The 25,587-nt window shown below is 33.8% G+C and overlaps 1 protein-coding gene across 1 annotated transcript; it reads right to left on the bottom strand.

The window, feature by feature from the left end:
• Positions 1-1,605: 1,605 nt before the first annotated feature.
• Positions 1,606-25,587, bottom strand: TpnC73F (Troponin C at 73F). Its single transcript, XM_081771567.1, has 6 exons — positions 25,458-25,587; positions 21,409-21,439; positions 7,598-7,741; positions 5,938-6,057; positions 4,403-4,534; positions 1,606-1,809 (listed from the first exon to the last, which is right to left on the bottom strand). Exons 1-6 carry the CDS (start codon positions 25,458-25,460, stop codon positions 1,781-1,783), a joined length of 459 nt encoding a protein of 152 aa, XP_081627693.1. The 5' UTR covers positions 25,461-25,587; the 3' UTR covers positions 1,606-1,780.

Below are 25,587 nucleotides of genomic sequence, written 5' to 3'. Positions count from 1 at the left end.
AAGTTCCTGTCTCACTGTTTTCGATGAAACCGGGTTCTGTAGGCCGGAATTGAGTTCAGACGTAATTTTCATTGTAGTGGTCTTCTTTTTAGCTGCCACAATCCGTTTTAATGCATTCTGGTCCCTATTTGACAGGATTGTCTTTCAACCACTGTTGTGCTTTGCAGACGTCGTTTGCCCATGAATTGTGTATGCCCTCGTGACATTGGACGCAGTGCCTTTCGATACCGCCACAATGTTCGCCACTGTTGCCACTGAAACGTCAACCAGACGGGCACTAACGATCATGCCTCTTTGGAAGTCTGTCAGGTCGCCCATTTTACCGCACCACTTTCACACCACGACACTCACAAGTGAACTTGTTACTGCTGACGGAAGAGAAAGGTCCGCATGACACACTGAAAACAAAAAATGATCGGCAACCGCAACAGGTGTTGTATAGTGGAGGGCCAAACTTACGTGTCCTGTATGAAGTGTTTTTAGATTTATTTTTGTCCAACCCCTGTATATATTATCTGTATCATACTTGGAAAGAACATTCCATTAAAATCCTGCAAGTATATCACTCTGCCTTGATCATGCTATCCTGTTTGGATTCCGCATTCCTTTGTATGCTCTCTGGTTCAATGGTAGGAAACTCCTTAAGTGAACCTGAGAACTTAATTCTGTGTAAAATCCAGAATATCAAGACACGGAGGTCATTCTTCATTGATTGAACCTTTGTCTGATTCCTGTCGTCTGTGGTGAGGACTTTTGATTTGATTCTTTTCATTATGATTTTTGAAGTCTTCTCATTCTAAGGCCTTGTATCTATAGGTTTCCGTTTTAAAAAGGTTCTGTGATATACGTACACTGTTTCAATTGCACTTACATGCACACTTTGTATTATATTATTAATGGCTTTGATCTTATTACGAATTGCATTGTTCCAGGTTGTAAATGTTTTTTAAAACATATCTGAAATAATGAAGAAGTGTCTTCGAATACTATGGGGATAATAGAAGATGCAAAATTATTAAAGAAACTTTATTTTTTTTAAATACTAGAATCATCATCATAGGTATTCTGCCTTTATTGGCAGGTCACTTGCCGCAGCTGAGAAGCTTCCATGCTCCACGGTCCTCCGCTAACCTTTTCGTCTTCGCGTATGATCTTTCTGTTTTAATATCATCCATTAATTGTAGTCTCTTTCGCCCCCTCCCTCTCTTTCCCGCCACCATACCCTCTAGGACGTCCCTCATGATACAATCTCTTCTTAGGCAATGTCCCAACCAGTTTCTCTTCCTCTTCCTAATAATATCTAAAAGTGTTCTTTTCTCACCCACCATTTCTAACACTCTCTCATTAGTTTTCCGCTCGACCCAACTAATTCTTTCCATTCTTCTCCACGCCCATATTTCGAAGGCTTCCAGTCGATTTTCGTCACCTTTACGTAAGGTTATTTCCTTACTTATTTATTAAAATGCTAGTATTATTAAAATACTAGAATAGCCAATGGAAATATTGTACTCGCTTATTCTCTATCAATTCTGATAAAGTTTTTGTTTAACCTGTGTTACCAAAATGTATTTAATATTTCTTGTTATATTTTAAATAAAATACAGATTACATTTGTTATCAATTGTTTTTTTATTGAAATATTTTTATATTAATACAAGAAAATGAAAAATAACAGAACGAATACAAATAGCTTCTTTGAACAAATAAAATGCAATTAAACAAAAAGAAGTAACAAAAATATTTGGAAATGTCTTTTCGCTTCTCTTCAATCTCCGTACGTTTATTCTCCTGTCATCATCTCCATGAATTCTGAGGAAATAACAAAAAGAAATTTAGAATTAATTTAAGTCTCATATCAAGAGAAACAAATATAATCAGTTCTTGATACATAATGCTTTGAATCATGCACGCAATTGTTGAATATTATTCATGGCAATGATTTAAAGTACGTTCGTATCTTTGTTAAAGACAGGTAATGGTATATAATACAGTCATTCGAAAGAATTTGAACACATTTTTCTCACACAGACACAGACATATCTAACATGAATGTGTTAAAAGTCGATCTATATAAATAAAAAATGTGACTATGTTTGTTGCTTAATAACTCTTGAATCACTCGACCAATCTCGATCAAATTTTCGACATAGATGAGGTTCGAGCATGGAATGTTTTTTTATCATTTCACTTTCACGATCCAAGTTAGGGGAGAGGGAGGAGGAGAGGCATAAAAATGATCGAAAATGACCCGATATTAATAGTGCCGTTTTGATTGTCGCTGAGGTGAACAGTGACACTTCCGATGCCGTTTAAATCCCAATTCAGCCCTGTAACTTAGGGAAAGGGGAGAAAAAATATATAAATAAAAATGATGGAAAATAATTGATATCAGAAAGCGCTTCAGTACTAGTGAAAATGACTTACTAACGGAACATATTACTAATTCTTCTTATTTTAACCCATCAAAGAGGGTAATTGACGCTAGTATATATATGAAAGGGAATACAGGAAACATACTGTATACTGTATGTATACTATTTGTCCTTTTCGAATACCTACTGACAAGCCAATGTATCAAGATATAGTAGCGAGATTTGCAAGTAAAGAAGTTTTAAAATGATAGTAGATATTTATTATTTTTAAATCTGACTATACCTGAAAACACTTAAGTAAATAACTCAGAACTATAAATAGAATTTAAATCCTGTTCTTAAAGTAAATCAGAGCGTTTCGGTTTGTAAAACAAGTAGCATCGTCATAGTGTACACCACACGGAAGAGGAGTTTGGTTTGTCACAATGTATACACAAAGTGAAAATTGAAGCTTGAATTATTTAGTGGCTCAACAATACTTTTCCCCTCACATTCTATTCTCCACTCAAAAATTTAGGTATTCCTACGACAATCAATTTTTGTTATATTTAACATTTACTAATTGTGTGATATTTTTTTCAATATTTAAACCGGAAGTAGTAGTAAATCTTAGTAAAGAAATTAGAGTGGAGATGGAATGTGTTCTTGGGATGCTTAATTAACTGGAGAAAACCGATTCTCGCTATTACTCTATAGCGATCAACATTAAAACCGGAAGTAGTTGATTTCCTGACACTTCGGTTTGAATAAAGGGTTAAGATAGAAGATGATACCTATTCTTAGAACAAATTCGATTTAAAATAGAAAAGTTTTTCGATATCACTTACTGTTTTTTGATCTGATACCTGTCGACAGACAGAAGGACGGACGGACATAGGCGTTCAGTTGTAAGACTTCCAATACAAATGTATAGCATAGATTGGAAGTCTAAAAATTGATTACTCTAATTCTCTTCTTGCTTAGTGGGCTCATCTAGTTACGTCAAGGTAAATTACTCTGTGTTCAATATTGTAGCGGGTTCTTTTACGCATTTGGCTTTGATTGCCTTTAACATATTCAACTTCAAAAGCAAATTTACAATAACCCTGAAGACGAAAGAAGATCTCACTATATCTTTCTGACGCTGGTGAAAAAAAAAGAGGACCCAAATAACCTATATTCGCTATTCGTTGCGTATTGAGTTTTTCTAAAACTTGGCAGTTACGGGGAGAACTTAGCGAACAGAGTGGGGAGGGGAGGAAAGAGGTTCAGGCCACCCACTTCCCTAGCAACATTGGCAGTAGGCACTGACAGCTGGAAGTAAGCTGGCCAACTGCCAACGTTGGTCCTACGTCGTACTTGAAAACTTTGCCAAGTATTTACTCAGTTGCCAACATAACCCTAGGCACTGGCAGTTAGTTGGAAACGCTAGGCTGGTCAACTGTCATTGTTGGGGCCACATTGTAGTTGATAACTTTGCCAAATATTTATCAACCAAGTTGCCAACATAACCCATACGAATGAAGTAAAGTCGAAATTGCGAATACAAGGTCGAAACTGTTGAGTAAATTATAGGAGCTTCTTGGTTGGCCAAAATACACTTTAAACTACGTTGGGTAAATTATGGTATCTTTTTGGTTGGCCACAATACACTTTAAGCTACGTAGAGTAAATTATGACAACTTCCTGGTTGGCCAAAATAAACTTCAAGCTAGGTTGGGTAAATTATTATGGCAACTTCTTGGTTAACCAAAATACAATGGTTAAAGATTTTTCAACTTTACTTTTCTAATTCCCAGCCATGCCAAATATTGGCCTACTGACGAGTGAGTGCACTACTAAGATTATTCTAACATTACTGATTTCTTCACCATCTACTGTCCCTCCTTCAGTCTGGAATTCCTTCCTTTTTTTTTCGAAATTCGAAGTACTACAAAGTTCTTAATACCCATATCAGAGACGCACACATACACACACACACACAAATCTTGAAATTTAGGTATAAATTATGACATTGGAAGAAGTTGTTAATAACAGACACGTGTCATTACCATCAAAGTCTACTGTTCCAGAGCCATCAGTGTCAATTTCTTCAATCATCATGTCCAATTCCTCATTCGTCAGCTGATCGTCCAATTCTCTCAAGATCTCCTTCAAGCAAGATGTTGGGATATAACCGTTACCTGAAAATGAAACCTTCAGTTGTCAGATTTGAAACAAAATGTGTGCTGGCATCACCAATCTATTCAAATGATTATAATAAATAAAAATTATCAAAAGAAGTAAAATGAAAGATAAAGTTCTCAAAATGAGATTCTTCTAAAAGAAAATATAAGTGATTTATATGTTAAGATAAATAGACTTAATGTAATTAATTAGTGTTTAATAAGCACTGTGCTATTTAGCGGAAAAGAAAAACAAATACATTATGATGTGGTTAAGAGAGATTTGACTTAACTACTATCTTTTTCAGTAATTTTATTCATGTATAAGGTAAAGCTAGAGCACAAGAGTACTACTCAGAAAAGGCCATCAGAACACTTCTTTCAAATTAAAATCTTTAATACTTAACTACATACGTTGAGTATTATGTGCAAAATTAATTCTTATAATACTTTTATATGACTGACTGTGGCTGTTGTACAGAAAATCTGTATCATCTTTCCTACTCAGGTAGATGAGATGCATGACAATGGGAAGAGGAGACTGTTGTTCCTGAAAATTTTCAGAATGATTCTAAATCACTTAGAATACAAGTTTTGATGAAGAAATAAGACAACGGCTGTTCGTTTACATTTTTTTACTACATGCTTCTATTTTTTTAATAGTTAAGTAGGTTATATTTGTGTAAATTCAAGTTCACATTTTGTACTTTGTATGCACAAATGGTTACTTCCTTTGTTTGATAATGAAGATGGTGCTTCGATAGGAACTAGAAACGCTAAATGCATTCTTGGTGGATGATGTGGCTCTTACTGCTGAACCTGATTTTTAAAAAAAGCAATCATCAATATCTGTAATTCTTGTATTAAAAGTTGAGCACCGTGACGAGATCCGAAAGAAATTTCCTGGCGATGTTCGAGACGAAATAGCTCTTCCAAAAGAAACAGATACTTTTTTCGAGACGAGACAGTCTCAACCCTTGTCTCGTTTACATTTTTAGATATAGGTGAGAATTTAAACTTTTGTTGAGAGGAGCATCGGAAAATCCATTGTTCATATTTCAAAAATAAGAAAGCGCTATCATTATTATATCAAATAATATATAGACTCCAAATTTAAAAGTATAGTAACATCATTTCCTTAGAGAAGCGTGCTATAACCGAAAGGGAACAAAAACCCTGCCTATTGTGGTTGAGAATTTAGCACAAAAGTGTATCGCAACTTATAATTATGTGCCTAATTATATCTGGCTATATTACCTGGCTAATCATATGCTGTGTACTTCAAAATAAGTAGAATAGATATCTACAAACAAACAAACAAAAAGTATTCCTGTATTGTGTATATAGCAAACACCATTACAGTTTAATATTAAAAGTAGAACTGCTTTAAGATACTTTTTTTTCTTTAATGTGAATCTTACCTTCCTTGTCATAAAGTCTGAAAGCTTCTCGAAGTTCCTTTTGCATTGCTTCTGCGTCCTCTTCAACGATGAACTTAGCTGCCAAAGTCACGAACTCATCAAACTCAAGACGGCCAGATTCTAAAATTACGAGAAATAATATTGAAGCAAAATGTGATTTAGTGTAGTCTATACTAGTTAGTACATCATTTGAGAGGGAATTCTCTTGTTACGGGTGGTAGAAGGTAAAATGGAAGGATAGAATATAGCAGTTAATGAACGATATGAAAATAGCGTTATTTTTACGTCTAAAAAAGAAATCAACTGAGGACCGGTAGGGCATGGGAACTTCTTAATTCATAGCACGAAATCTGTTGCTATCTACAATATACTTCTAATGATGATGGTGATACACTACATTGTTACAGAAAGATAATTAACAAGAAAAAAGACTTCCTAATTAATGTATTGTATAAGCTTCACTTTTCAAAATCTAAAACAGTAAGTCATTCGTTTTCCACATTGAATTTTTACGGTCAATTATCTAGGACTATTTTGAACTCGTTCGCACAGAAAGTGTTATTATTAAAATATATCTAAAATGACAGAATTTACTTTTTATTTGTTTTTCGATAAATTTGTTTTCTGCAATTTAGTCTTTACTTTCTCTAGACAGGTGCTATTAAATAAATTTTGCTTTAAAAAAGAAAAATCACTTTTTGCACTAATTATGCCAAAAGAGATCCTGTTAGAGAGTTTGTAACATACGAGAATACAGAGCTTGGAAAGTATTTATAGTACAATTACTTAATATTATATTTATCTACTTTTGTATATTTGCTTTGGGGTTTACTACTTTTCATCACTGATTCTATATGAAGCGTGTACATATAGTTTGATTTGAGATTGGAACCACTGTACTCCCACAGAGAATCAAACTCCATTTTCCATACCGAAGACGGAAACGCTATTTAGGCACAATTTTTTGAGTTTAAATTATTTCAAAATTTACCTCTTCTGTAGCTTACACTAAAAATACAAATCGCTCAGCAAAGCAACGTTTATTTATAAAATAATAACTGTGTGACAGTTTTGCCAACTAAGTGAATATATTGCCTTCATCAAACACTGTCATTCAGTTAGTTGGCGAAACTGTCACACATTTATTGTTTTATAAATAAATGTTGCTTAGCTGAGCGATTTGTATTTTAGTGTAAGCTCTTCTGTAGGTATATTATTAACGAATATTGCCAGCGGCTAATAGTTCAAACATGGCATCTGTTGTAATCTTTGGCACCAATTACCTATTTATTAAGAGGGCTATTCTTCCCTCTATCTCTTGATTGATTAGTAATGCTACGTTCTTATTACGGGTTTGTCAGAATTTCGTTTCCAATAAACACACTCAAATAAATAATATTAATGAAAGTATATAATTAATAATTCAGTGAACATAATGGTGAAACTGTTGAAAATCATTAATTAATTGATCATTTGAGGAAACCTTGAACTCTTGTGCATTTCTATAGAAGCTAACAGTTTTTATCATATTTGGAGCGTTTTATTGATAGATAGTCGAAATAACATAGCACAAAGCTGAACACATTCTGCGAAAGCATTAATCGTAACATGCTAGATGATATTTAATTTTTTTTAAAAAAAAATAGTTAAATATACTAACTGTCAGCATCTACTTCTTCAATAAGTTCTTCCAGGGTTTTTCTGTTGAATGGTTGGCCCATAAGCCTTAGAATTTCACCCACCATGTCAGTGGGAATGCTACCGGTCTTATCCCTGTCAAAGCCATCGAAGGCCTTCTTCAAAACTATAAAGAAAAGTAAACAAACAGAACCATAAATACAGTATCAGCATACATGGCAATAACAGCATTTATCATTAAACTATAGCTATTACTCGTATGTATAACAGTTTTACGTACATTTAATACACAAATAAATACAATAAATAAGGCATGGAAAAACTATGTACAAAAAGCTTTCTAGAGGCGTACGTGTCGCGAAGGTAGAGAAAAAAGTATGAATACAGCGAATCCTCAGTAGTTTCGTTTTTGTCACAGCCATCTGAAATTACAAGGAAACGATTTTCAAGAAAAAGAATAATTCGAAAGACATCAATACTAAATTAGCGAGATATGATATTATGTCAATTGAATTAAGTGATATGTTAGTGACTATAAGTCACCACGTGGCAATGATAACCTAGCTAATCATTATATTGTATATACGATAAATGATTGGCCCAGCTCTCGATGAATAATCGTGATAGTAGTGAGTTTGAATATAGGGAAATACGAAATATCATACTTTCCTGTCTAACTTCAACATTATAGTTTTCGAATTACATATTTTGCACCGAATTAATTTACTGATAATTTCGTACAGCAATCGTAGCTAAAACTGAACTATTTCGGGCACATATTTTTTCAATACTAAGATTTTTTTCATCTTGGGTAATGCTCTTATAACTAATTTGTTGAAAATTACTTTCCCGAGTTTTGTATAGATTTTTAGTCTCCACTTTAGCCTTTGGTATGAGTAATTTCTCTCATTAGTAGAGGGGTCATGCTGGCTCAGTAGTAGAGCGCTTACCTCTGGTGTGTAGAGTCCCCAGTTAGAACCTCAACCAAGTAAGTTCGTGTCCGTGGACTTTCTCGGGGTACTCTCGTTTCCTTCCATATTCCCATTCTACCGATTCTTCCATCATCATTCACTTGCTTTAATCATCCATCTCTCTTAATCTAAAGGGTATAACCGTCGGACGTTAAATTGAAATATTTAAATTAATTTTCCTCATTAGTAGAGAATATGATAGTGAGGAAATCCATATGTAGAGAGCATCAAAGGATACTGGATCGATTTTTGTCCTATTCTTCCGATGGAATTACTATCTAATGGATATAGTATTTTTAAAAACACTTCTTTTTATCTTTACTACTAAGGAAATCCTGGACGGAATTATTTGTTTTCGCACACTGTAGAGCTGCGACAGTATTGCCATTGAATCGGTTGTATTATCCTGAAGAAAAGTATATGTGTATAATTAGAAGCCTCTGATAATTAGCATAGGAGCATTTTTTTTCTTCGGGATCATTAGAGGTTAAATCGCACGAACGTATAACAGAGAAACTAATAACTGTGTAAACATCGTATAGTTGTTCATTTGTTGATTCACGCCTGAATGTTATGCAACACCACTGAACAACTAAGATATGCTGGTTTTCTAACTATCAGGGATTAATCAGAAATTGCAAGTTTTGAAGGAAGAAAGAGCGTTTTTTTTCTTAATCTTTCTTTTTAACATCCTATGATGATGCACCAAGGATAAGGGAGATAGTAATGATGGTAATTTATGAAATGGTGGAATAAAGAAAGTGGAAGGAAACGGGAACATCCTGAGAAAATCCACGCACACATTGTTTGTACAGCATAACAAGTAAGTGTTATGGTTTTGTGTAACTATGGTAAGTTGAGTTGATTTTGAGTTTAACGTCCCTTTTCAGCAGCGAGGCTATATGAGACGTGGACCTACTGATTAACGTGGAATCCGAACCACATGATAACTATGGTAAGCTTCCAAAAAAATGGAGATATTGAAATCGGAAGTACGAAAATTATTACCTTCAGTTTCAATAGAAAGGTACACTTGGAAACAGAGTCTACGTTGAACCTATCTCTTTCAGTTCTTACTCTACGGGAATCAAACGTTGGAACCAGAAGTTGTAGTAGATTTCAATAAAAGAATAAGATATGAGATGTTTTGGAATAGATATAAAAACAGAAATAGAACCTATTCTTGCAACGTTTAATCCGTATAAAAATACTGCTTCTCTCTATCCATTATTGTTTTTGACCTATAACAATCAATATTAAAATCAGAAGAGGTGGTGTATTTCTATAAGAGGTAGTGCATATTAATAGAGATAGGCTATAAAGGCAGACAAGAAACTTATTTATAGCATCATGAATCCATACCCGAAAAGCACTTCTCACTATTCATTACCGTTTTTGTTCTATTGCGATCAATATTACAAAAAACAAAAATTGAAAATTTCTACCTCTTCCGGTTTTAGAAAAGGGTTACGACGAAAATGAAACTTATTTTGGGAGCACTAAATTCGTATCAGAAAACTATTACTAATTACGTCCCACCGTTTTTGCTCTGATACTTTTCGACAGACAGACTGACGGACGGAGAACACAGTCGTTCTATAAAAATTCCCGTTCTTTTGCATAGTATAAGTTGCAAGTCTTAAAGCTCAAAGGTCTGATATCTTCCAGAATTTGTTGTTCCCGACACATAACGTGATGGGTAGACAAAGATGAATTCTGTGGAAGGAGAAGCATACGCTTTCTCTTCAAAAATGTCCGTAACTTTGAAGCAGAATTTCTTCAGAGCGAGACAAATACAGCTGTTTGTGCTTTATACAGTAACTCAAATATCATTATTTTAACTTCTTGTAGTTAATGATTCATTTTTATGCTTTATAATTACTTCCAGGATAAAACTGAAGTGAGATATTCATTCAATGACATTGACAAGTATAAGGAAAAATATAAGGTATTAGCGCTAGAAATGGACAGGGTTGTTTGTAAACTAAATAAAACACAAATGAAACAACTATATATAATATTACGTGCAGCAGTAATTTTGGTAGTGCTATTGCTGTCAATTGCTCGTAAATTTGTGTGCTTGTTTCTTCCCATCTCGAATCCAAACAGATTGATAAAAAATGATGAATGAGGTGTTGGTAGCTTTGAATGTCACCAGGTAATTCAGTTTAATTGGAGCTAAACACTGTATTGTTAAAACGCAAAAATCAAACATTAATGAAATATTTTATGTCAGTTCGGGGAGAGAATTCCAAAAGTATGTATAATTCATGAAAGGTTTATTGTATGTGAAAGGAAATAAGTGAATAAACTGTTTCATTGAAAATTCATAAAGTATTTTCTTGAATATGCTTGAGAAAATATCAATAGTTTTATGCATTTTAAAAAGGTACAATTAATCAACTTAATTATAACTTACAAATTCGTATAATTGTGAAATTATTGTTACTTCATACATAATGTCAATACCACATTTGTAGTAGACATTTCTATCTCTCCTTGCACGACAATCTGCCAAGTTGTATGCTAATTAACTACCAGTAATGCTATGCAATGAGAAAACAAACGAAAGTTTATTATTATTATTGTTTATTTATTTATTTATTTATTTATTTATTTATTTATTTATTTATTTATTTATTTATTTATTTATTTATTTGTTATTTTATTGGAGATTTTAATCGTCTTACCATTTACAATTTCAATATGTTCCATAAAAATAGACAATTTTTTAATATTTTGCAGGACTGTTTTGCAGGAGGTAAATTCACTTCATTATTGACTTACTTCAATTTCAAACAGTACTGATTATGGAAAATTCTCATATTTTCTCAAAATCTTCGGCGATGAACACCTAAGTTCGATTCTCGGCGAGAGTTAATGTAGTTTGGATCCCATGTTACGGTGTAGGTCCAAGTCTCATATAGCCTAGGTGCTTAAAGGGACGTTAAACTACAATCCATCCAACTATCAAAATGAAATAATTCTTACAAAACCCATCATGAAGCATATTTCTTAAATCGTAGTAGAAACGGGGATTTAAATTCAATTCCTCATTCTCAACTGATTTTGAATCTAAGCACTGTGAATGATTACAAGACCTCATAAAAAATATGGCTTATTCCACCATTTTTTTTACGAACGTTGTCTTAGAACCTATTTAAATTGAGGAGTGAGTAAGTCCACCCATTTGTTCTTCATTGATCTTAAATACATGTAGATATCACTGGGAAACCTCATAGAAAATGTCTGTCATGTTGTTTGAAAACCATATATATATACGAAAATTATTATGGAAGGAATTTATTTTCCTAAATGGGGAGGGAAATAAATTTATCATTGCATTCTTGACAGATTTTAACCCGAAGCCGTGAGAATACCGAGAATTCTCAATAAAATGTAGGCCATACTTCATTTTTACTCACTTATCCTTCAACCAATTTCAACCGCAACTAATGGGAGTGATCTAGTCATAAAGAAAATATATGCTATAGTTTATCATAATCGAATCATTTTTAATGGTTTACACTGAAAAATGTTTTGCACGTTCACAATTTTTTGGCGTGGAGTAAATTTCACCCCTTTTAACCCCTAATTCTTAATGACTTGCAAATCCAAAGCAATGGAATTATTTCGAAAGGTTGGAGAATATCACATACCAAGTTTCATTAAAATTGGATAATTTTTAATGAATACGAGAGTTATCGTGGAAAACGTGGAAAGACACAAATATCTGTTGAATCGTAGTAGGAACTCGCTATGGTCGCTTTAATTATTGCTTAGCAAATTTATATGTTTTAAGTTCAGCATTGGATTTAATGTTTTGGTAAGCCTATCCAGTTATGATTCTTGTTGGGCACCTGTTTAACGGCCTACTGTATATTATTTAAGAACCAAACAGAAACAAGACTTCTATTTGAACAAATCTTAAAGCAAGACTACACCATAGTTTCTACACGAGCTGGTAAGGAAAGGATTGTGTATATTTTTTTTAAATGTAAAGACACCATAAATGTTAATACCAAAATTATTAGTGGGATTTTGATATGTCGATAAAAGATGGTTATGATCTCTATTTTTAATAGTTTCCCATGGGTACAGAGTATAAACTTGTCATAAAGTACAGTCGCAAATGAAAGTATGAGCCAACTATTACATATTATTTCCCTAATAATTTCGGAATATGAGACCCATATTGAGAACAATTTTCGATAATTTGTCGTACATCGAAAAACACTACTGATGTTACGATAATATTAGTATATACTTCGTGACTGTACAATTTCAATTAACAAAAATACCCTTCTTAATGGATAATGAAGATAATGTATAACTTTTGTTAGGTAATACGCATTTGTGATTTGATCCTCTTGAAGTATTGAATATGGTATGATCAAGCTACAGGAGCAAAGTCTTTTAATTCAATCTTTTGTTTCAATCTTTTAATTATACGTTATAGCAACATATTTTCTTTTAATTAAGGTATATTTCAACATACACATACACACGGATATTTGGGCTTAGCAATAGCATGTCGTTCACGTCACTTCCGTCAACATAAGAAGCGTCAGTTTATGAGGCACAGAGTAATAAAGCTAAGCCGAAATAAAGTTGCTTTCAGTCGGGACTACTGCATTTGCCAATGGCCGAAGACATAATGTAAATATGTATGCGTGTAGGGTAGAAGAAGAAATAAAACAGTGGAGTCAGCGTATGGCCAATTTGCTTGCAGGAACAGTGCCAGCTTGTCACAGGATGAAACTCATTAATAATTCGTTTCCCATTAGTCTTTCTGTTAGCGCGGCTCACTCTGGTTGCGAAAATTTATGACGGTGGCTTCCCAGAAAGAAGCAGCATGTTTACCACAGAATTAAGCATAGACATACATACTCACAGACACTTATATATATAATATGTGTGTGTGTGTGTATGTATGTGAGATTCAAAGGGGTAAGAGAAGAATATTCTGGAAGGAAGAAGGATTCAGAAAAACTTGAGAACTTGCGTCCAAGGTAGAAAGAGAAACTTTAGAAGAGAAAAAAGATGTAAGACAGAGCTAGGAAATTGTTTATTTTTATCTACGTAGGAGTCGTTCTTGTTTACTTCTCTATAGGAGAGTACTATGTTAGTTTCTTCCTACTCTAAGCAAGCTTACTAGCTGTTTAATACTTGATTATTCATGTGTTGTTTGTTTATTTGGAGTTTAATGTTCGTTTCCTTAGCTCAGAAGCGTCGAGAGGGCGTTTCTTACACTCATTGGGATATACAATTTACAGTGAACTAAAAAAAACTAGAAGAGTTAGATGATAGAAAACAATTAATTTAACATCCCGCGATTATGTCCTTTATTTTGACTAAAGGAAACGGGTGATTAATGAAAGTGAATAATTATGAAAAGATTGGTGGAATGAAAATGTAGGAAGAAACGGAAGTCTTGACAAAACTCATGAACAAGATGTTGTTCACCTCGAACTCACATAACCTGGGATCTAATCACGGAACCTTTGAACTAGAGATGAATTATCTACCAGTGAACCACTCCCGAAGAATGATATGAAGCTGAATCTCCGGAAGGATGTGTTAAAATAATAAGAATTAGATTTAAATTGGTACAGAATAGAGTCGAAAGACAAGCTTTTCTGCGTCGATAAACTTACAGGTTTCTTAGTAATAGATCTAGATCTTCTACATATCTGCAGAAAACAGACGACAATGTTACTACTTATTTCAATAATTTTATATTATTAAGAAAATATTATTATTTACGGTATCAATGTATTTTCACGTAAATCTATATGTTTTCTGACATACCTACGAAATGTTTTCTGACACAAAGAAAAAATTCAAAAGACATTTCATAATTCCGGTGAGGCAATTAATATTTGTCAAAATAATTTTAAATTAAGGTGCAATCTTTATTGTTATTACCTGTTAGATACAAATAAAAGTTGATGTGAAGGTAGTTACGGAATCCTCCATGACAACGTCATGATTAAGCATCTACTTTTCAATGATAGTGATATGGTATTTTATGATGTATATCATTAATATAAAATTATATTTGTTATGTTTATACGGGCAACATACAATATTAGCACTTTTGGTTATTTTACGGAAATCAAGTGAATTTGTACCAAATAACAAACACATAAGCAATTGTCTTAAACGCGTTTAAACTTGGACAGACCTTAAATTAAAAGAAGAAATCCGTCAAGACAATGTGTTTTATATCACTTGTAAACCCGAGCTTAGTGACAGGTCTTATCTATAACTTGAATAAAATTGAATTTATATTGACCCAACGTTAATTTGAAGTTGTTCGACTGTTGTTGCGTATTATGATGATTAGCTAGATTGATATCATTTTGAAATAGTCTAACTATCTCTAATTTTGCACACATTAAGTCAGTATTATTTTTTAAATACATTTATCTCTTTATAAATCGTTAATTTAAGTCACTGTTAAGCTCTTTAGGCTCAAGCAGGTGCATGATGAATGAAGGTGAGTTATTATCGAAATATTGGTGGAATGATAACGCACGAGTAAACGAGATAACTCCAAGAAAATCAATTGATATGATGTTGTCCGAAACAAACTCAGAACTTATCACTTTGGGTAAGATCTCTGCCATTGAGCCACATCACTATTAGAAACATTGTTCAAAGTTTAGTCAACATAACTATAAAGTCATCGTTTTGTTACATCTAGTTGTTTACAAACACTTTAATCTTCTTGGAACTAAATTTTTAGTTCTGTTACTGCTATTTCATTAAGCATAAATAAGTTAGAAAGGCGTGTATACTAAATCAGAATGCATTTTACATATCATCCAGAACCTCAGAAGTCATTTATATATGGTTAAGAATGCGAGAACCAGATTCTAAGAATAGTTTTAAAGGTGGAGGCAGCTCCTGTTAAACCAAACCGCTCTCCGTCGTTCCTTATCAGTTATCTTTATTGCTGTAGATGGTTGACTTTTTTTTTCTCGCTCTCCGACGTCAACTGGTGTAAATGGGAAGGGGTTCACCGTTAACCAAAAATAGCGGAAAAGGGGAGCAGCTATTTCTGGAGTAGGTGCAGCTGTTCTGATCTCACTTCCTCGTAGAAAGGAAAAGAAAAAAAAAAGTCGAAACAATATCCACCTTCGCCGCACAGTTAAATCGATTATACGTTTTTACTATTTCTTTCTCAGAGGCTATATGTAGGTTTCTTAGAATGACCTCGCACTTGACTTGTTGCCTTGCCAAAACCGTAATTATAACTTCGCTTCTCCCTTTTTCTCGGCAGTAAACACCATTTTTCTCTTTATTTTGATAACAAATGTGATGAATGCGAGGCACAAATATGGATATTACTTCAGAGTGATAAGTTGTCTTTGAGGTGTGGGTATGCTAGAATGGCTAGATAACCCGAATACTATATGCTAGAATGGCTAGATAACCCGAATACTATATGCTAGAATGGCTAGATAACCCGAATAATATCTGCTAGAATGGCTAGATAACCCGAATACTATATGCTAGAATGGCTAGATAACCCGAATACTATATGCTAGAATGGCTAGATAACCCGAATACTATATGCTAGAATGGCTAGATAACCCGAATACTATATGCTAGAATGGCTAGATAACCCGAATACTATATGCTAGAATGGCTAGATAACCCGAATACTATATGAAATAGCGTTAGCAACAAGTTACGGAAAGACAATCATCATCATCATAGATATTCTGCCATTATTGGCAGGTCACTTGCTGCAACTGAGAAGCTTCCATACTCCACGGTCTTCCGCTGACCTCTTCGTCTTCAAGTACGATTTCTCTGTTTCGATCGTCCATTACTTGTAGTCTCCTTCGCCCTCTCCCTTTCTTTCCTGCCACCAGCCCTCTAGAATGTCTCTTACGATACAGTTCCATCTTAGCCAACGTCCCAACCACTTTCTCTTCTTCTTCTTCTTAATGTCTAAAATTGTTATTTTCTTCCTCACCATTTCTAATATCCTCTTATTCGTTTTCGGCTCGACCCAGCTAATTCTCTCCATTGTTCTTCACCCCCACATTTCGAAAGCTTCCAGTCGTTTTTCATCGCTTTTGCATAATGTCCATGTTTCTGGCCCATACAGCACAATACTCCACACGAAGCACTTTATGAGTGTTTTTCTCAACTCTTCATTTAAGGCCCCACAAAATAGTATTTTCATCGTCCTAATGGCTACTCTCGCTATTCCTATTCCTGTTTTTATTTCACGTTCACAAGATGACTTTAAATGGGTAAAATAATAATAAAACAGATTAGGATTTTATTTTAGAAGAAACTCTATGATTAGGAATCTGGTTGAATGTATGATAGAAAAAAATAGTTTTAAGTCCTACGATTTTGCTTTTTACGCTAAAGGAGAGCATGATTAATAAAAGTGAATGCATACGAAATAATTAGTGGAATGAGAATGTGGGAGGAAACGGGAAAACGCTGAGAAAAACCCACGGGTCTCTATTATCCACCATAAACTCACATGACCTTGGATCGAATTAAATGTCCCCGCAGCAGAGGTGAGCGTTCCACCACTGAGCAACCCACAATGCCAGAAAATAGCTGTACAATATTAAGGGGACAGTCTCATACTTTAAAACAGCGAGTTTAGCCGACGGCATCCATGTTGAATTTAAGCTTCGAAATTTGTAGCAAGTCTTGTCAATGATACTAAAATATGGATGATGATGAAGTCTAATGATGTTAATAGTAACACATTGGTCTGGTAATTGAGTGCTCTAGCATAGAAACTTCTGCCATTAAGTATTCTGATAAAATATCCAAGTCAAATTTTCCTTTAGACACATTAGAGGATTGTCAAAAAGGAAACAAAGTGACTTCATTTTAAAGCAACACAAACTGCAACACAAATGCATGAAAAGAAGATGAATATAAATCAATTTTTATAGTCGACATAAATTAGGAAAATTTTTCACAAAATCAAATACCTACGGCAATAAAGAAAAAAGCATTAGGAAAAGCCCTGATCTCACTACTTTGTCGCTTAATCATAACTACAATATGTACTATATATATATTTATAGATTGTATATAGGCATATATAGATTGTAGGCCGCCATTCGGCCATATATGTAGTTTCGTTAACAATAAATTGCACATGGTCTGATTACTCTTTTTCTTAAATATTAATGTATGTATTCTTATTAATCCATTACAACTTTGTCATGAAGAAATTGCCAAAGAAAAGTACCATATTTTAAAATTCAAGTGTTGTAAACACGATATTTCTGTCAATGTGCTGGGATTATGATGTTGATCATTTTTCTATGCATCTCAGTATTTGAATGCTAGGTATCTGTAGCTTATTTGAGGAAATATTAGCCTATAACGTTGGCAATAACCCTTCACACCTTCACTTTTTCCCTAGAAGGCACAAGTAAATATCCTAAATATAAATTCAAATATGTCGTTAAACTCAAAGTTTATATACATAGATGCCTAATAAATTAAATTTTTACCAATCTGTTCAAGATTTACAATCTGACGCGGAATTTTCCTTCTGCTATTGCTCTAATTTTTTCTGGATTTCTGAAAAAACATTAGAACGAATCCCGTACGACATAGAAATCAGCAGCAAAATCAGCCGCTGCGGTGTTACCTATTGGTAGATATAAGAATAAGGTGTACATGGAATATGATGGATATAATGGGATATGTGATTGTAAGGGAAATATGAAAAGAACCTCCAATTGTAGGACATATCGTTCCAAAAATCTGTGGGACATGTGTTCCACTTGGAACAGCTTTGCATATACTTCGTATAACTACTTGAAATGCAGAATTGAAATTAGCGAACTTGGCAAAAACGTGTATGGAATACGCAAATTGCTATTACAAATGTTAAGTTCGTTGTGAAGATTATAGGCTGCCAATCATCACCGATTTTGTCAGCGTACAAAATGAGCCCCAAAATTATACATTAACGGTTCGAAATCGCATGTAGACTTAATCCAGTGATAAGTGTGATAAAGCAAGAAGTTGGTAATCAAATAGATTCGTAATTCAGTTGCAAAGCAGTTCAAAATTGTGCCTGGAATGGAGCTCTGACTGATAGTTACTGCGGCAAAGATTATAATATTATGTGAATCAGTTTTTCGGCAACTATTCCTCAACGATAAGATAGATATCTAAACTCTTGTCGCCATAATTCATTTAAGGAGCTCACACTTTCTCGGACTCTGGCCCTGGCTTGTTATTCACTTACAGGGCTCGTGCCTCCATGAGCTGGAGCTCAATTATTAACCCCGAGAGCCATTCTCGAGAATTTGGACATCTTCCATTTGAGCGAGTTCACGGGTTTGATTCCGATGAAGCACAGATGTTTTGGCGTTGACCCGTTATCGTAAAGCAACTGGAAAATATACTCGAGTTAAACAGCAGGAAACTCCAGAAGCAGGAAACAATAGTGTTTGGATCTGTAGTGCTTGCCATGGATTATCCAGTTGAACATGTTCCATCTGCACTGCGATGAGCCTTCGTGAAATGTAGCGCCAGAAAACGTTACAGTTTACTTTAATTTACACAGAAATAGCAACACTCGCTTAAAAAAAGAAATAATATTACACGAAGTCCACGTGAATGACCCTGTAGTACGTATCTCTTCCGGCGTTTCTCACTCCAATGATTTGAAGTTGACAAATGTTGGCGAGTGTCCTTTGAGAATCATTCGTTCGTTGTCATTTGTGTGGTCCAATAGGCGCCGTGTGAAATGTACTCTCAAAGTGAAGGCCCCCAAACCACACCCTTGTTACAACCTATGATAGTGCTTCTTGTGCCCCTTGATCGTTTGCCAAATGGACGATGTCCAAAGGTTTTTACTTTCGCTTCACAAGGCTTTCACATGAAAACTCAACAACAGTTGTTTACGTTTCACGCTCTCTTTCTCTTTTTCTCTCTTTTCCTACATTTTACGCGTCTTTCACGTGCTCGTATGTAACATTTGGTAATGTTATCTTTAAAACTGCGAGGATTGGATAAAAGATACAGTGATCTAAGCCCAGCACATGGGTCAATGATTCTGCCTATTATTAACTAGTGTCAGTGACTCGTTGTGGTTCCGTGTAGCCAAATAGGTAGAACTCCCACCTTCGTTGTAGGTGGCTCCGGGTTTGACTCGTGGTGGATGCACTCGACTTTCGGTGTTGATCCAACATCATGAGGCGGTTGGGGAGCCATTTATTACTACGTAATGGCCATTAGTCTAAAGAGTCAGAAATAATAGCGATAAGGGTCTATGTGTTGACCACATATTCGTCTCGTGGATACAGCATCTCAGTGGTGTAAACAACTGCCAAAGTGCTCCTCTACATGCAAAATTTGTACCAGATAAGTCGTCAAACAATTAATGTGAGATACATATGTCTTTGCACCAATAGCATACGAAAGGGGAGTTTAAACCCTTTGAGCAAGATATTATGTAATGAAAAGCTTTCATCAAATTAAGATACATGCACACAAACGCATATATATATATATATATATATATACAAAGAAATTATAAGAAATTGGGACTTGAACCCCCTTGACGAATTTCTGTGTACGCTACTGTTTGGTATATACCTAGATAGTATTATAATACTTTAGGTGGTAGAATCAGTGGCTTAGTGGTAGAGTGCTAACGTCTGGTGCGAGGGTCCCTGGTTCGATCCCGGGTCATGTGAGTTTGTATTCGACAACACAATGTGTATGGATCTTCCTCATAGTTTTCCTGTTTTCTCCTACATTTTAATTCTACTAATTCATTCATAATTCACTCCATTTAACATCTGTCTGCTTTATCCTAGAGAGCATAAGTGTCGAACGTAAAAATAATTTAATTTCTTTTTCAAATGTGATTAAGTCATAGCAAAGAATCAATTAGGTAAAACATAAATTTTATCTTAATATGTTGGAGACTTTTCGATCTCTTATATATAATATAAAGTAAATGACCTGCGCTTAAAGCAGTTGACTACGCAGAAACAAGTATAACGGATGATGCATTTTTTCATATTTTTCAGTAAGCCTTGAGTATGTTCCATGTAGAGTTTAGGATAAACACGTTTTTTTTTTTTCAATTTAAAATATTAGTTAATATATTAAAGTAACAACATTAAAATATACTTAAATTGTTCTTTATAGTCATTAGTGGCTCCACAAGACTTATCAAAAAATTAGTATTTCTTATTAGGAAATATTATAAATAAATCGACAATAAATTATTGAGAATTTTTCTTAATTGTATTTGTATATGTAATAATTTCAAACACAATCAAAAATAAATTATAAAATATACAGTTTGTATTGCACACACTTACTGTAATATTACTGTGTATAATTACCTTGCTCGTATTTTATAACTGATAACGCATCTAATTGTTCCTTCGTAACACGTAACATGCATTTTCGCATTCCAAAACATTAACATTCAAATACTTATTGAACTTCAAATACGTAGTGAAGTATGTATTTAACAGAATAACATGATTCCAAGTTTCACTTACGCTTTGAGCTCCCTCGTGGCTAAAAAGTATGGTTAGCGTACACACCATCGGTGTGAGAAACCCAGGCTCTATTCTCGGTGGAATTCATGTAGTTTGGATCCCACATTACGCTGTAGGTGCACGTCTCATTTAGCCTTTGTGCTGGAAAGGTACGCTAAACGCTAAACCAACCAATCCATTTCAATTTTACGCATTTCTGCTTATTTCATCTTCAATTAGGATTATTCAATCAACGGTATAAATACAGATTTTGTTAAGCACAGGTTTTACATTATATTTTCTTAAAATAGTATTTTAAAAAAATATTAGGACTATTTTTAACTTACTTTGGATCTGCTCAGCAGGAAGTTCATCTGCCTGTAACAAAATCAAATAGAGAATTTATATATTTTAAAATATATATATATATCTTAAACTCTAAATAATTATATAATGATATTCATAACATGTCTCACATGTTAATCACTATACTTAGTCATAAAGCATCTAAATTAATCATCATAATGATTAGTAAAATCATAATATTCTACTGGTAATAGTGTTATGATCTGTAAAATGCTTAATTGTTACAAGGAACGATTAAGAGATAAATGCATAGAGATAATGGATTATATGTCCGTAGTAGAAGCTATTTAATTTGGATGGGATTTAAGGCAGTAGATAATTACATGATCTCGGTGTTTTTTTTTAAATAAATCTCATTCGCATAAATCTAGACAAGTAAATATGAGAGAGTTAGTTTCTCTATTTTTTTATATTTTAGTTTTACGACCATTTTCAGACCAAGGTTATAAGAGAGAGAGAGAGAGTAAAAAACAACTAATGATTAGAGCAGGAGCTAAACTACTATTCGCGTTTTCATCTGACACTTCGTAGCCTGACTGGTAATCAAACTGGGAACTACGCACGTAATTCGTTGAATAAGATAAAAGTAGTGATAAACCATGGTAATTTAATAATTGACGGAGCAACTATGATATTTAACTCGTACTCGCAGATTTAACTAATATATCAATAATGAAATCTTTAATGCTAACTACAATTAATATTAATTAATGAATCTTTTTAGAGATAAAGTAGAATCTGGATTTTATCAATTTACCTTGACGTAAAACAAAATTAAAAATATTTAATCATAGACAACTATAATCAGGAAACCTTAAGGAACTTTTTTTTACTTAACCTGTTAAGTAGTTCTTTCTGTCGTCACTAGCGATACCACAGTAGGTTATTTAAATTTCCACGCCCCCCTCCACAGCTAACGCTTACGTTCGACATTATCTACAGTGATGTACTCGTCCATATTTAGTGAACACTTTCGTGGATATTTGGTTACCATATGCGCCTTCTAGGTGGGAGATATGAGATCAATTAGCAGCGGAAGCTCAAACCAATAAAAAATATTACCCTAAGCTGTAACTCCACGTCTTATATAGCCAAGGTGTAAAGAAATGTTAAATTTCAAAGCAAGCAACCATTCATAAATATTTAAATAAGATAATTCCCATCCTAGTCAACACTTGTATCAAATATAGGCTTTGAAATAAATGTATGGAGAAATTTAAATAAATGAGATGATACATAAGTCTCTAAGTATACCAATACGTTTGTTACTTGTAAAGTGTGCATAAATTTCCAAATTCACGACTTTGTGAATACATAGGATTTATTTGTGTTCAATGTTATAACTATATAAAGTGCACGAAGAGAGTGACAGAAGTTTCCGTCTCGTTATGATCCACAATATATCGCTATAAATTCTCCTCACAAGATCTCTCCCGAAAGTAACACTTGTTTCTATATTTACATCATATTTCTATCTTCCAATCCCAACAACCTCGATCTAACTGTGGTGTTGTTGTATAAATTACACATATGCTAAAGAAAATTTAGTTGTTGATTGGTTTCCTGGTTCACAAAGCCGCTTTGCGTCACGTACTCCCTATTACGGACACTCCAGCTTACTGGCAAGTCAAATGAAAGTTTATTACAAACAGCGAAAACAGTCATAATATTTTTACATAATGTTTTTACAACCTTTTACTAAAAAGAGACCTCTCTCCATTTAGAAGTAATTACATTTGCAATAGGCTCTAGAAACAAATTACTCACACGAGTAACATTGCCAGAAAAAATACACGATTCGTTTGTTATAAACACTTCCTATGCATACTAAGTCTTTACAAACAGTAATATAATTTACGAGTGAACGGATATAAATAGACGAAGAGTTCTCATATTTGAGAAACGACTTTGGCACTCAATAGCTTGTTTAACCTTGGTATGATCCAGTGGCCTGCAGCTGCCTCACTGGTCGATACTTCTAATTGTCTCTCATTGGTCATACATGGTTATCACTGATTGGTTGAAATGGTTCGAAGGAAGCCTGATATTGCTATATTACTTTGTTTTATAGTGGTTTCGCCCAAACCCTCAAGGCGCTGAACACTATAGCTTAAAATAGATCTTAATTAAAAGCTTAAATTGTTTGTACTGTACATATTATGTTATAATTGAAGGATTTCGTTATACAGTCGAGAAAATGCAGGAAGCGACACCTATTAGCGTCAGACAGGCAGCGCAGATAGCGATATGTATTAGCCTGACTATTTATTAGTAGGATTAGCGTGGCGCACAGACTGAAGTGTTTGCCGTTTGTTATTAGAATTTTTTACGTTGTTCATCCATGCACACAACCATATACACCCTAATTATTTGCTTCCTCATGTGCAAATGAAAGCTCTAGCTCTAACGCTGATTATGTAAAGAGAAAATGGATATTTCATATATTTTTAATTAAATTCGTTAACAATGCTAATATTACAGATCATCATAATCATAACAACTTAAATGATCACACACTATCAAACACAGGTTTAAAAGATTTCTTTAGCACAGAACATATTCAGATGTAACTTCTACGTATAAACGTTAACTATAAATTAAAATACTTTATCCATTGAAAAATGATTCAACTTATATATATATACACTTTTCAAATGCTTGTTGGAAATAATAAATATGTAAGTTATTCCCAATATACTTGTATATCACGCTTAATTCTGTTGTTTTCAAAAGTCGATTTGACTTGCACAACGTAAGTTTAGTGTTAGCATTTCCAAAAGTCATGTCTAAGTGTGATTCATGAGGGTTTCAAAAGATACTTTGTTTATGATCTTAAAGAGATGAATACCGGTATATTATTTTATGAGGTGTATTAGTTCTGCAAAAAGTGAGGTGTACCAATAAATGTTAATAATAATAGACACGATCAGTGGCGAGGACTTAAATTTGGGGACTGACACAAGAACTCTCTTTTTTAGGGACTCGTAACACTAGAGCTTCCTTGGCTACACCCATGAAGTTAAAATTCAACTGTCAATACACAATTGTTCAGTTGTAGGCAACTCTTCGTTGCTGCGTTGTATGATATGATCTCATCATCTAATATCGAATTTGAATCTCTTTTCAAAGTCGAATGAAAGCAAATTATACTCAGTTTTGTTACTCAATAGCCATATAATTGAATTCACTATAACCTCGGCAAATGGTATAAAGGTATGACAACTAACAATCTAACTGTTACCCCATAAGATTACCTGTGATGAACATGGTTTTCTTTTCATATTCAGCTTATGTTGTATTTATATCTGGGTAAAAAGCAGTTTATAGAACAATGGAAGAATCTTAGTAATGTACAAAAAACTAACATTAACCAATAGTAGTTTTTAATATTATGATTTCTCCTTTAACGTCTGAAGTTTGTACCACTATTCACATTCCATCACAATTCACAAAATGATATAGTTTCGAATTTAAATCTTGAGTTCTATTCTAAAGAGACAATAGCATAAAAGAAGTAAGTGCAGTTTTAGTCCAAGTTAAGTTAACTATAAAAAAGCATTCATAGTTAAAGCAAACCTACGCTCGGCTAGAACAAATAATTTATACCTCTAGCAAAATATAGTTTAAGCTAAATTAGGTGGCTCTTATGTGAGTTAGAATTATTGTGTTATGTTCCATCAATATATAAATTGTGCTCTATATCTAACAAGAACATAATTTCGAACCTGAATAATTTGTGAGTCACTGCTTGTCAAAAAAATTGTATATATGAGCTACAAGTATTAATCAAGCTGTAAAATATTTCAATTCGATATTGTCGAGTACCAAGTAGCTTGTTCACTATTAGAGTAAACTGACACATTGTCATTCAATGCACATGACAAATTTGATTTTTTTAAAAAAATAATGATCACTAATAGTATATTGTCACAAAAGCGTATTATTTTTGAAGGTTCAACAAACACTAGGATCCAGTCACATGCAGGGCTATGAAATAAAAGCACTATATTCACTCATCAGGTGTACGTACCATTGCTATAGCGATGTATGTAGAATTAGTAGTAGTGGAGAGACTTATGAGGTGTAGTTGCTAGTTCTGTTGTGATCCAGCTATTGAGATTTGGTGCTCTTCTGCTCCGAATTTCAATCCTCGTGTCGCT

This window comes from Thermobia domestica, chromosome 9 (assembly GCF_964235325.1).
Source record: "Thermobia domestica chromosome 9, izTheDome1.hap1.1, whole genome shotgun sequence".
Classification (NCBI taxonomy): domain Eukaryota; kingdom Metazoa; phylum Arthropoda; class Insecta; order Zygentoma; family Lepismatidae; genus Thermobia; species Thermobia domestica.
This window is presented reverse-complemented; position numbering and strand designations above follow the sequence as displayed.

Excerpts from the sequence above, each read along its gene's own strand:
- TpnC73F (XM_081771567.1), bottom strand. Across the intron at positions 6,058-7,597 it reads TGAAGAAGTAGATGCTGACA|AATCTGGCCGTCTTGAGTTT; the intron begins GTTAGTATATTT and ends TCGTAATTTTAG. Across the intron at positions 4,535-5,937 it reads CAGACTTTATGACAAGGAAG|GTAACGGTTATATCCCAACA; the intron begins GTAAGATTCACA and ends TTTCATTTTCAG.